The sequence below is a fragment of the Bidens hawaiensis genome, unplaced genomic scaffold, assembly GCF_021521415.1.
Source record: "Bidens hawaiensis isolate Kalapana, Puna unplaced genomic scaffold, B.hawaiensis_p1.1 tig00056098_1, whole genome shotgun sequence".
Lineage (NCBI taxonomy): Eukaryota > Viridiplantae > Streptophyta > Magnoliopsida > Asterales > Asteraceae > Bidens > Bidens hawaiensis.
In genome coordinates, this window is record NW_027500120.1 from 41,840 (window position 1) to 55,555 (window position 13,716).

The 13,716-nt window shown below is 33.2% G+C and overlaps 1 protein-coding gene across 1 annotated transcript; it reads right to left on the reverse strand.

Annotated features, from left to right (window-relative positions):
• Nucleotides 1-1,417: 1,417 nt before the first annotated feature.
• LOC143601341 (uncharacterized) lies at nt 1,418-2,907 on the reverse strand. Its single transcript, XM_077078779.1, has 3 exons — nt 2,468-2,907; nt 1,642-1,814; nt 1,418-1,570 (listed from the first exon to the last, which is right to left on the reverse strand). The coding sequence occupies exons 1-3, from the start codon at nt 2,765-2,767 to the stop codon at nt 1,456-1,458; spliced, it is 588 nt and encodes a 195-aa protein (XP_076934894.1). The 5' UTR covers nt 2,768-2,907; the 3' UTR covers nt 1,418-1,455.
• Nucleotides 2,908-13,716: the final 10,809 nt, after the last annotated feature.

The window sequence follows — 13,716 nt, forward strand, 5'->3', positions numbered from 1 at the left end:
CGGTTATCTTCGCGTCTTCTTAATTACAAATTTATAAACTAACAACAATATGTCATATTACAAATTTGAACCATCTTTATGGCCAAAAGAAAACCGAAAATTAAATAATAACCTTTTTACAACTTTTGAACCAACCGTATGGCCAAAACAAGCTCAAACACCAAACACAACCAATCAATCACATAGGTCGGGGCCGGATTTACATATTCACAATAAACGAATTTCGGGTCGTTTTGACTTGGTCAAATAAAATAAACAAAACTTTGACCAATCCAAAATCACCCGAAAAAAAATCTAGATCTATAAACTTTAAACGATTTAAAGTTTAAGATGTAGATCCGGTTTTAAACGAACCGGGATAGACTCGTACGTTGTAACCGCGGCTCTGATACCACTGTTGGGTTCCAACGGTGGTCCGAGACAAAAACGGTTAAACTATTTGAACCCGTTTTAGTTAATATTTCGTTTCGATAATTATTATTTTCATATTAATAATCAAACTCATAAACGAACTATAAAACGCAGCGGATAAAAACGAGTATACGAACCATAAACGGAAACCCGAACCCGGATCCGATTACAACAATACGAGTATGAATAAACGAGTAAATAAACAACCATAGTTAAGATTTGTCGATATACCTCGGTTATACACTAACCGGGAAGACACCTAGGGGTTAACAAGGAGAGCTAGATGACACAATAGACACCCAAACAAAATCCGGCGGCGGCGGCAGATTCCGATGGGTTGTTTAGCGACAGCAGTTGAGGACAAGAACGGGCAGCAACACACGGCAGCACAGCAACAGAAATCAGCAGCAAACAGTCACCGGAAAGCCGGGTTTACCGGAGTTGCAGGTTCGCCGGAACTGCAGCTTCGCCGGAAAAACGCGGGTGGTGTTTTGGCAGCACCGGAGCTAGGTTAGAGTTGCGATGAAGCTTGTGGTGACTGGAGTATGATAAGTAATGGCTGTGTGATGTATGCGGTGGCCGGAAAGTTCTCGCCGGAAAACCGGTGGCCGGAAAACGGCGCCGGTTTAAGTGGGCAGCTACGGTTGCTTTTGTTTTAAGGTTGTTATAAAATAATAATATCTTATTATATATATAGTATTATTATTAGGGTATTATCCAAGTTAACCAATTGGGCTTGTGCCCAATTAACAAACAAAGCCTAGTCCATAACCCTGTCCATTATTTTATGTGTCGGGCCTAATTAACCTTTAAGTAGGCCTTTATCTCGTTACCCCCAGTGTAACTCTGTCCGGGTCACGTTCGGGTCGGTCACGTTGACTTGACCCGAAACGTCCATAAAATCCAACAAATCTACATAATTAATAATTAGCTTCACATAGTTACTAACCCTTAACAACTTATTGTTAATCTATCCATATATACTTAAAGGTGCATATCAATTAATACATGCCTAATGAGATCCATCAGCAGGTTGATTAAAACTTAGAAAGCTGCTAACAATGCTTGAGATGCACAAACCGACGCCTTCGATCCAGATTCTTCATCTTCATCTTCGTCCGCTTCCCACATAAACTGCGCGTATGATCCCATCACCATACTGTCATTAAGTCACAATTAGTCAGTTACAGATCAATTTAATCAGGGTTAATTCGACGATATGTAACATACCAATCATCCGGAGAAGCGATAACTGCCTGATCAAAATAAGATTGTGCTCGCTCTTCGTTTCGTTGCATATCCCAGATTAGTTTCCCATACAATGATAGAAGCTCTCCGTCTCCAGGATTTGCTAGTATCGCTCTTGCGTAATATTCTTCGGCTTTTACAGTATCTCCTTCTACCTAAATTCATCGTATTAGTCTACTCGCCCTGTCTAGTTTCTTGCTAGCCGGGTTTATTTTAATTAAATTTTAGTCGGTATATTATCTCCTTCTACCTATATTTACCATATTAAATGACTCGTCATGTCTAGTTTCTTACCATCCGGGTAGGCCTGTAAATGAATAAAACGTTCGGTGAATTGTTCGTGAACCGTCAGGCAGAAAGTTCGTTTATGTTTATTTAATAAACGAACGAGCATGTGCAAAAAGTTTATGTTCGCTTAATTAAAAGAACAGACATGAACACATGTTCCGTTTGTTCGTTCATTTATGTTCATGAACGTTTGTATATGTTTGTTTGTGTTCATTTAAGTAGATTAATATATGTTCAATTATGTTTGTATTCATTAGGCATATATTTAACTAGATTTAAAATAAACGAACACGAACATTTTCAATTTTTAAACAAATGGGCAAGAACACCAAATATTTGTTCGATTAAGTGTTCATGTTCGTTAAAATTACATGAACACAAACATTCCCTTGTTCGTGTTCGTGTTCGTTTGGTTCATTTACAGGCCTACATCCGGATTTATATTAAAACTTTAGCTGTTATAAAAATAAAATCTACAATTTTAAGGATTAGTTATCAAAACTGATCAAACTATATATACCTCATGCAAGAACTTGCTGTAGTTTCTGAGTAGAAGAGGATTATTAGGGTGGTCTGTCTTCAGCATTTTCTGATAATGCGCCCCAATCTTGTTCAATTCGTTATTCGGTAAACTTTTGGGAAAGGTTTGTGATCCGGCACGGATTGATCTTAACCTAATAATCGCCCGAGGCTCAGATATAGCTCTGCTGATACTCGGGCGATTATTGTTCACTTCCGGTTTCTGAGAACTGGAAAAGCGACCGGGTAACATGGATGAATAAATCGGGCCAGAACCGGTACGGGAAAGAACAGATTCCATTTTCTTTTAAATTATTGTTACAAGTTTGAGGTTTGTGTGTGTGTGAGGTTTATGGGGTAGAATGATTGGAAAGTGCAGTGTTTGTATATGTATGTACAAGGATTACGTGTAGGGAGATGAACGTGAGAGCACATGCGCATGCAGTCACCGTATAATTTGACAAATTCACTTGACTTTAAAATAAAAATTATTAATCTAGTTAGTTATTGACAGGTTTCTTATTATGTCGCAGTAGATTCATACAATCATACATGGTGCAATAATTCAATGTATGGCGTGACAAATGTATATTGTAACTTAGAGGTTCTTAAAGCTTATTTTTTAAATGTGTTTAGTTTAAGAAAAGTATTTTTGTAAAATGAAGTTGGTACTTGGGACAGATGCAACGTTTATGAAGAAAGCTCTTGAAGGGAGTCACATGTTCCCATCTTAAATCATTGATTCCTTCCTACTACATTTAGACTACTAAAGACTGAAAAACATAAAGGGGAGATGCATGAATTAGAGGGTCAAAAGTCAACCATAAAAAAAAAGAACAAAAAATAATTCATATAATTAGGTTTATTCTTCTTTTTATTTCTTTTTAGTTAAACAAGTAAAGAATCTTAAATTTTGACAAATTTGGTTAAAGGCGTCGCTCCCATTCAAGAGGCGAGGTTTTCTAATCGCCCACCATCTATTTTCTTCTTACTTAGGCAATGTGTTATGGGTGTATGAAAGACGCTAATTAGGGGTTCAGGCAGAGCCATCAAACAATGACATGGAGCATTTGTTGCAGGTGAGAGTAGAGCAGACGTCACGCAACACACGATTATTAGAAAAAACGAAGGTGTGTCGGGGAAGGAGGATGGTGTGGTGGAGCGGGAAAGGCCAAAAGACAACGTTGGTGGCTTGCGGTGGAACAGTATGTCTCGCTAGTTTACGCTAGCTCGGCCTTATGCAGTTAAGGCGTCCCTTGAAGATGAGTTACCACTAGTGCATGTGTTAAATGCACTTACAAACTTGTCCAGTCTGTCACATTAAATTTCTATAAATGTATCAAAAACCCTCAGTTTCTTCACAATCCTACAAACATTCTTACTAGTACTTACATTTCCACATAATCATAATTTTTTACATTTTATTTTTGATACTGAAATTCGTTTTATCCTAATCCATTTTCTATTTTTGTATTGTTATAATATTAACTTAATCAGACCAAAAGTTAAATTATTAAAACTAAAAATAAAAAGATACAACAATTGAATTTTAAGTATATTTTCAGCCCTAATCATCAATGACAAAACTTGGAATAAATCACTGGGGTAGCCAAAAGTATTTAGCGGTAACCTGACTCAATATTTATAAAAATTTTCATACGAAATCGTAAAATTTTACACTATTAAACGAAAAAACAGGGGTGACTATGGGACACCATGGGCACCTCATAAGCTACACCTCTGCTAATCATAGCATCATTTCCTCATGATTGACTCGTGTTTCGAGATCCATGTGGATTGTATCGATAAAGAGTAATTCATTTTCTTTCATTTCGAGGTAAGTGTTCATTTGAGTTGAAAGTTGTAAACGCTTATGATTTAAGCATTATTGACATGGTTAACAACTCAATAAGCTCAGTTATTTTTCTTAGTAGATGGTTTCACCTTCGCATTCCCCTTGTTCCTCCCATTGGACGGGCATTGGCAGTTGAAGTGTTGAACATCGTCATCAAGAGGGATTCTTAGTCCTTAACTGAAAGAGGAATATTGTTGTTGAGGTCTAAAGTGTGTATGTTGGAAGTGATTGCGGTGCAGTCCCTCGTACTAGTTGTGTTTGTACATTTCGATGCCTGTGCACCATATATCCTTAGTGGTGTCGCCCACTCTTTATGGTCTTTCACAATGCACCAAACATTTTCGTATGCACATGATTGCTTACCTACATTTACAGGATCGACCATGTACTCCCCTTAGCCAATGCCATGATTTGGTCATCAGACATATCAAGCTTAAAGTTTAATTATTATTCAAATGAGTCTGATGACAACGTGTTAATTCAATGTGCAATATAAGTATTCAAATAGTCACATGGAATTTTCGTATATTGTTTGATTAACCAACTTCAGGCACAAAATACGTTAATTCATACAAACTATCTTTTCCCTAGCTTAGTTAACTAAGATGCATTTAACAACTGCATAATATGCAATTAACCAAATCGTAGCCCGTCCATGATTACATAAGAAGAATTATTCAATCATAAGAAACAAACTTTATCAAAAGATTACCTTTCAATATCTATATCTGTATCTATGCTATATATAATACACCAAATAAGGGCAAATTAAGACACTTGATTTTAAGAGTTTTACAAGTGTTAATACATAAATTACATGTGTAATTAGGGTATACTTGTCTTTTAAACACAAATCATCCAACTTACAAGTTTGCCCCCTCATCTTTAACCATATTCTTTTTTTAGTTTCAGTTTTAAACCAAATTCTCACCCACGATTTTTAAACGACAATAAGTTTTTCATACGTTAATATTTTTGTAAAATTATTGCACCAACCGTTAGTACCCATCTTTTGTCATCCAAAACCAAAACTAAACAATTGAAAATTGAAACCAAACTGTTATTAATGGTCCGGTTCTGGTTTGGTTTGGTTTAACAGTTTAAACTTTTATAATAAAATTTGTTTAAAATGATTATTAATTTAACCGTATCATCAATTCCAACCAAGTCAAAATATGATACTTGAAATGATAAAGAAAGTAAAAAACAACCGACTGAATGTAAAAAAACTCAGCGGTGAACCAAACGATTGACCGGTTCAAGGTTTTAAACCGAACCATTAACACTCATAATTATTACGTGATTAATAGGGTTCGCGTTTAAACATTCCCTGCATCGCGCGGACACTCGTCTAGTATATTTAGTAAAGCAAAGTAACTCTTGCGGTTTTTCCTTTCAGTTTTTCAGAGTCCACGGTTTCCCATCGAACCTAGAACTTATTAGAAGTGTAGAACTTCCAATTTATTTCCTTCATTTTTCTCTTGCGGTCGAATAGTCCAGGCCCAATATCCACTTAGTTGTAGCCAGCACAAATATTATCTTTTTAATTTTTAGCCCAGCCCAACTCTATGATGTTTAGTCCAAAGCCGAAACCAAATAATCGTTTTCTACATAAACTTGGACTAGTTTACGGATTTCGCTAATTATACTAATTATTCATCGCACTTTGGACTAGTTACGGATTTCATCCTTTCAAGTTTCAACTAACTATTGCTAAAAATTCCATTCGCGTTTTAGATAATTGATGACTTTTCCTCGAACTGAAAAAAAAATATGTAATTTCCACAACTTTTTGTTTTCTTTTACTCTTTTACTTTATTTTACTTTCTTTTATTCCTTTTATCACTCTTGTATTTATTAATTAGTTAAGTTTTTTTATTTTGTAAGAATAGATTCCTCGCAAATTTTTATTTTACTGTATACCTATTTTTATTTTTGTGGCGAAATTAATTACTTTTCTCATTTATTATTATTATTATTATTATTATTATTATTATTATTATTATTATTATTATTATTATTATTATTATTATTATTTATTATTATTTTATGGGTCTAAACGAGCCAAAAGTAGCCGAGTTCGAACTCACTTAACTCAATCTCGGGTCATTTAACTTAAAAGTAGATATTGCTTTGTTTTCAATCAGTACAACCAACTTCTACCCTCCATCTTTCTCTCTCGATTTGACAAAACAATCGTCCACCAACCGTTGCTACCACACCGACACTGCTACATTGGCGCCAACGCCTAGCACCACCACCATCACTACCTTACCTCCATGAAGCATAGTATTAAACCCTAATATATCTTTAAAGTTAAAATTATAGTTGATTTTGATATGTTGTTAGGGTTTATGTTAACTGTTACGAAAATAAGGTAAATGTATGTATATATGTGTTTTATGTACAACGTATATGTAGGGTTGTAAACGAAGGGAACTGAACGAAGCCTTGTTCATGTTCATTCGCTTAGCCTTAAACTAGTTCATGAACGCTAACCAAATCAAAAATCTTGTTACTTTTCGTTTATTAAGGAATTGAACTTGTTCACGACAGTTCTGTACTGTTTAAGAAAAAAAACCACATTCTTATTTTAAAACATTAGACCGAATCACCTTTAAAAAATATTAGGCATAATCAAATATAAAGTTAGGTACTCAAGATAATAATAATCATAAGAATAATCATCCCTAATCGATGGTATTATTCTGATAATGTCAGCGAAGTATGAGTTAGATTGTTAGTTAAAAGCAAGTCTTGTAAAACAAATCATTAGACCCATCGCTACGGGGCGCCCTTCAGGGATGTTTTGGGCGTCGTGGGCGCCGAACAACGGCGTGGGCGCCGAACAACGGCGTGGGCGCGGACCAACCAAGGGCACCGATGGATTAGGCAATGCAACGGCCGGCGCGGTGAGTGAATTTGTGTGGGCCCCCCTCCCCTTCAACGGCTCTTTTGAACGTTATATATATATATATATAGGGGATGGTTCAAGAGAGAAATGAAATTACTGCGAGAAATGAATATAGGCCACTAGTTTTATTTTAGTTTTAGAAGCTTCAAGATTAATTAAGAAATTATAAATGCATATCTCTCTTCAATTAATATATCTATTAAATTAATATAACTAATCAAATTATTATAATTGAAAAATATTAAGAATTAATTTATTTTCTATCCAAATTTTTATCCTACACAAGTACAATTATCCTACACAAGTACAATTTATTCATATGTTAAAATTTCTTTCTATCCAAATTTCTTCCAACTCAATATATAAATATTCATCAACACGTAGTTACATTGTGATAAATAATATAAAAAACTGTTTTAAATGTGTTAGCATTAAATATCAACAAAAAAAATACAACATACACAAAAATATATAGCCTACACTTGTTCTGAGAATAAGAAAACATATAACATACACACAAAATTCATAATCAATAAAATACACACGCACACGAAAACATATAACATACACATGAAAACTGTATCCTGCACAAATACAATTTATTCATACATTAAAAAAAATTTCTATTTAAAATCAATTTCTTACAACTCAACTTATTAGTATCCATCGACACGTAGTTACATTGTGATGAATAATATAAAAACCTAGTTTTGCATTAACTGTGAAATATACAACCTACACAATAACATATAACCCACACTTGTTCTAAAATTAAGAAAACATAACCTACACACGAAAAACATATAACCTACACATGTGTAGGATATGTGTATATTTGTGTAGTTTATATAATTGTTGATGTCGAATTTAATATGTAAGTTATATGATTTTTTGTATATTGTACGTTTTTATTGCTCAAAACAAGTGTAGATTATATAATTTTATGAAGATTGTATATTTATTGTTTATATTTAATGAACACATTTGTATGAATTTTTTATTATTATTTATAAAAACAAAATTAGTGTTTTTTCTTTTTAATTATTTTAGTTAAATTATGTAGATATATTAATTAGAAAGAGATTATTATGGTTATATTAGTTGTATTAATTGGAGAGAGTGTGTACATTTATTGTTGCATTTATATATTTTTCATTTATATTTAAACTTTTAAAACCTAAAATAAAACTAGTGCCTTATATTCATTTCTCGCATTTCTTGCAGTAATTTCATTTCTTTCTTGAACTTAAACATATATATATATATATATGGATGACTTATAATAAAAAAATAGTTTTCTATGAAGAGTAAAAATCAATCTAGGCCATTGGATTTATGATCTAATGGTTGAGATTGTTAGTTTTTAAACTACCAATTAGTTTAATAGGATTATGGATTTATGATACATAGTTTTTTAACTCTAAATTTTGTGTTATTCCTACTCTTCCTACAAAACTATGTATTTTTATTTTAACCCTTTTCTCTCTCTCTCTCTATATATATATATAAAATATATATATAATTCATATATATATATACTAGTTTTTATCCCCGTATTACGGGGGTTATTTCATATTATTTGTTTCTAATATTTATTTATTTTTTGAACTTTCATTTTTCTTTATATAAAAGTTAATAATATACTTATGGTTTGATGATAAATTTTTTCACAAATAAATGAGATGTTATAACCCGGTTTAAAAACCATATGGGTTTGATGAGACCAAAGACCCTTTTATTTTTACCAATATAATTGTTTTTTTAATTATAAATAATATATAATTTTTTAAAATAAATCGGATATTAATTTCTTAGTATATCCATACTTTATAGGATTCTTATATCAAATATTTGGTGAGATTAATTTTTAATTTAATGAGATATTATAACCCGTTTATAAAATATATGGGTTTGATGAGACCCATACCCATGAATTCGGGTCAAATGCATGAGAAGTCTCCATTTAAAAATCAAGTAAATCTAGTGACTTCAAAAAAGGGGTAGCGACCACATCGCGACACGTAGGATTTTTATGTTTTCATTTATATATATTATAGATATATCAATCACTCAAACTAAACCATTTTCAATTGTACAAACTTTATATATTTTTCTCCAAAAAAATGTCTTATGCTTCATCTTCGACACCCGACTTCTACTCCGATCCCGACGTTATTTCATACTCGGATTCACGGGATGAGGTAATATTTAGTGTTATCCTAGATACTGCCCGAGTCTTAGTCGAGAATTGAGAAAGCTCAAGCTCACAACCACAAACAAGCCATCCTCATTGACAACATGATCGTATCGGTGCTCATGAACGGTTGATGCAAGATTATTTTTCGCCGGACGTGACTTTTGATTCGGAACAATTCCGGCGGCCTTTTCGGATGAGTCGCCAACTTTTTTTTACGAATTGTTTGTGATATAGAACGCGATTATGCTTTTTTCCAACAACGGGATGACACGAGAGGTAAACCGGGTTTTTCTCCATTGCAAAAATGCACGGAGAGAGGTAACTCGGGGAGAGCAATATGTCAAGGCGAGTACGACGATCTGCCGGATCCGATGACAACACTAAACGAAGATGAGAGATTTGCTATTTTATTAAAAACGCGATAAAAGGAAACGAATTTCAGTCTTCGAGCGGATTTGGTTGAACATATTTGGAGAAACAAACAAGAAAACGGCGGGTGGCGACGACGACGACTAAAAATAGTTGATTTTTTTAATGTATATCTTTTTAATTTTAATTTAGTTTGTATTTGATAATTATTGTATTTAATAAATTTGTTGTTTATTAAATTAAAAATTAAGGGCTTCGAAGCCCCCTCACCACAGAAGGGCATCTTTGGGGTGGGACTTTGAAGCCCCCTAGTGCCCACGTGGCGCTGGCGTAACACTGGGGAGGGTCTTCGAAGCCCCTCACCATAGAGGATGGTTTTAATGAAACAAACTGAGCATAAAGAATAAAATTATAAAAATTAAATTTAGGTTGGTTATTACAAATAAGATGTTATAAAAATATAAAACAAACCTCTAACTAACAAACATAAACAAACAAACGTAAATGAACATAAATGACCACATTACTAAACGTTCACGAACACCACCCCTGTTCATGTGTTGTGCATTAAACTACACGAATAAATTTCTTGTCGTGTTTATTTGTTTAATAAATGAATGAACTTCCCGTCAAACTGTTCATGGATTGTTCGCTGAACGTTCAGTTCGTTTACAACCCTACGTATATGTGTGTGTGTGTGTGTGTATATATATATGTGCGTATGTGCCAAGTATATATATGCTTACTTGTGTATTTCTATGCATATTTCGTAGTTGTACATATGTATGTGTACGTTTATGTGTATGTATAGGTATATACAAGTATGTATATTTGTACATATATTTGTAATTTGTGTATATCTATGTGTTAGTGGGTGTTTATATATGTTTATTTGCGTACGTGAATGTATATGTGTGTATTCATATGATAATATGTATATTTGTATGCATTTGTTTGCAATGGTGGATCTAGGACAATATGTCTGGGGTAACGTTCAAAAGTTTTTTTGCCGAATTTTATACAATGTAAACTAACAATAATAGAAACATGATGATAAATAAATTTAAACACATGAGCTGCATATTTCTTCCATTCAGTTTTTGAAAGCTTAAAATCGAGCCATTACATCCTCTTCTTTTACTTTATCAAGAGTTTCTCTTTCAACCGCAAAAATTAAAGCATTGTTCAAATACTTATTACCCATTCGATTGCGCAAATCCGTCTTGATAAACTTAATTTTAGAAAAACATTTTTCAACGGTTGCAGCCGGTAAAACCAATGCTAGCTTTAATATACCATAAACCAAAGTAAAAGTTGTGTGTTTTTTGGTTTCCACAATTACACGAGCAAGGTCACACATTCCATCCAATTTTGCAAATTTATCATCTTCATTTAAAGTGTGATTAAAGGTCGTACGATCACCCGAAATACATTATATTTCTTTATTACTAAAGTCATTCGGATACATATTAGAAAATGTCACTATCTTCGATATGTCAAACTTAGAACACGAATCACAAGGATTTAAACCGAACATACTTTCTATCAAACTAGTTGAGACCTCACTAAATCTATTTTCAAGTTTTTGAATTTGCATATCCAAAATGGTATTACAAACTTCAACCTCAAAATGATGTCGATTTGTAATGATATTCTTTTGGTTTCGTTGATTACCATAACTTTCCGTCATATCTAACATGTTAATCTTGTTTTTCCCACAATATAGATGTCACTCTAGCAAACATTTTGTCAAATCCGTTTTGTCTTAGATTATTCAATGTTCAGTTTATCCAGCTTATCAACTTAGACGTTTCTAACAAGTCTTATTTATTTATTTTTTTAACTGTTTTGATAGAAGCATTTGTGAGGCTTAAAATATCGTCCAACAAGTGTATATATAGTATTTTAAGGGTTAATGGGTTCTATTGGTTTGGGTTTTACACATTTTTTTGGGCTTTAGTTGGGTTGAATTATTAAATTGGTTGGGCTTAAAGCGCATAAGGGTAACGTTATTTATTTTCAGGGGTAACGAAACACAAAAAGACCTAAATTTTTTTTTACACTACCGAAGAGAAGTTAAGGGATAGCGGAGGCTACCCCTCGTAATACACTACATCCGCCACTGTGTGTTTGTACTATAAATTGTGTGTATTGGTTCTAATACGAAATGTTTAGCCAGTGTGGAGTAATGCTCGAACTACACTTGACCTTTGATTTACATATAAAATTTGGATCAACAACACTTATGATGTTTTCCTTGTAGTTAGGATAGTTATATTGGATGACATTGGTTTGATTGTATATGTCGAATCTAGTATGACATGTTAAGTTTATGTTTATAAACAATATACATTCTCACTATAATGAGATATATGTCCTAAGTGTACGTCTCTGTTGTAATATTTCTCTTTCACAATAGTAAAAAGTTGTGTAAACACTTCTTAGGCTAGCATTTCTTAAGTGTGTGAGGGGTTAGACTTGAGAATTGTTTACGCTTAAGTGTAAGATTCCTATGCCAACTATGAGTCAAAATTATTTAAATTCATATTTGTCATATTTGAATCTTCCTCCGTATATTGACTATCAATGTCATTATGTACAATGCTGCTCCATTTTTAGATAATCATTTGGGGTTGAGCTTAAAAGTTGAGGTACATAATTTGCGAATTGTCGTATACATTAATTACAATTGATTAAACCTATCATAAACAAGCCCACATACCCAATTTCACATGATTATAAGATGCCTCTTCCGATAGGTAATATTACTGTTTTATGATAAAAGGGAATCACCTAACAAGTCTCATAGAAATTGGAAATGTCTGCATACATATAGGCGGTCGTCCATTTGTCATGTTGTACAAAATATAGCTACTGGACACCACATGCACATAGATTTTAACAAGCTTGCTAGTACGAAACGTGCGTACAACTGGATTGCTATGTAGTGATGTCAAATAAATGAAGGTGTACATTATATATATGTTGCAGTTGGTCAGTTTGTGATCTTTGTTTTGAGATGGTAGAAATGATGAAGGTAAAAGAAATTAGTGGTGAGTGTGTTAAATCATGAATGTGAATGATTGGTACGTGAAGATGAGAGAGAGAGTACTAGTATTATTATTATTATTATTAGATAGATGCTTGTTGTCACATGGATTTTACCGGCAGGGAAGGTGTCAGACAGGTTGGACCATGGTCCAAGTGAGACCACCCCCCATATTCACCCTCTCATCGGTCCATGGTCCAAGTCTACTGTTCATAGTCCCACTGCTTCTATATTTACTTGGAGTTGTTTCCTCAATTTTATCCAAGAGATGCTTTTAGTTTTACTCACTCATTTCTTGATTATTTATGTAATATATCACATGCATATATGGTAATAGCTAGATTCAATATATCTTGGTAAACCAAACTTTTGTTGATTAAGACTTGTCACAATTCACATGACTCTTGATAAAATTTAATACCGGCTAAGTGGAATTGATCATTAACTATAGTATATCTCGTATAATTGTTAGTACTTACGTGTTTATTAAAGATTACAAATCTTGTTTTTAATACTTTCAAATTACACTAGTTTTTAGGTTAGGAACTTGCAAGACAAACAGTCATTTATTCATATGATTATTTAAGTAAGACGTTTTACCCTTGTAATAAGATCTTTGACGTAAATTTAGCGATATTGAGTCTGCCTAATGTGTTATAAACACTTAACTTCGAGCCTGGTTATTGCTAACGAGGCTTGTTCATCCATCCAAAACAATAGAAAGGTATGCTCTAGTATTTTCTAAAATATGTCATTGTAGATACTTATTCAATAAAAAGCACCAATGCTGCTATCTGTTCTCGGATTTACCTTAGGTGTTATATGTCATATATAAAGTTAAAACTAAAATCCTTTTGAAATAATTG

Coding starts and splice junctions, on each gene's coding strand:
- LOC143601341 (XM_077078779.1), bottom strand. CDS start 2,767: ATGGAATCTGTTCTTTCCCGTACCGGTTCTGGCCCGATTTATTCATCC. Junction 1,815..2,467: donor ACAGCAAGTTCTTGCATGAG/GTATATATAGTT, acceptor CGATGAATTTAG/GTAGAAGGAGATACTGTAAA. Junction 1,571..1,641: donor ATCGCTTCTCCGGATGATTG/GTATGTTACATA, acceptor ACTTAATGACAG/TATGGTGATGGGATCATACG.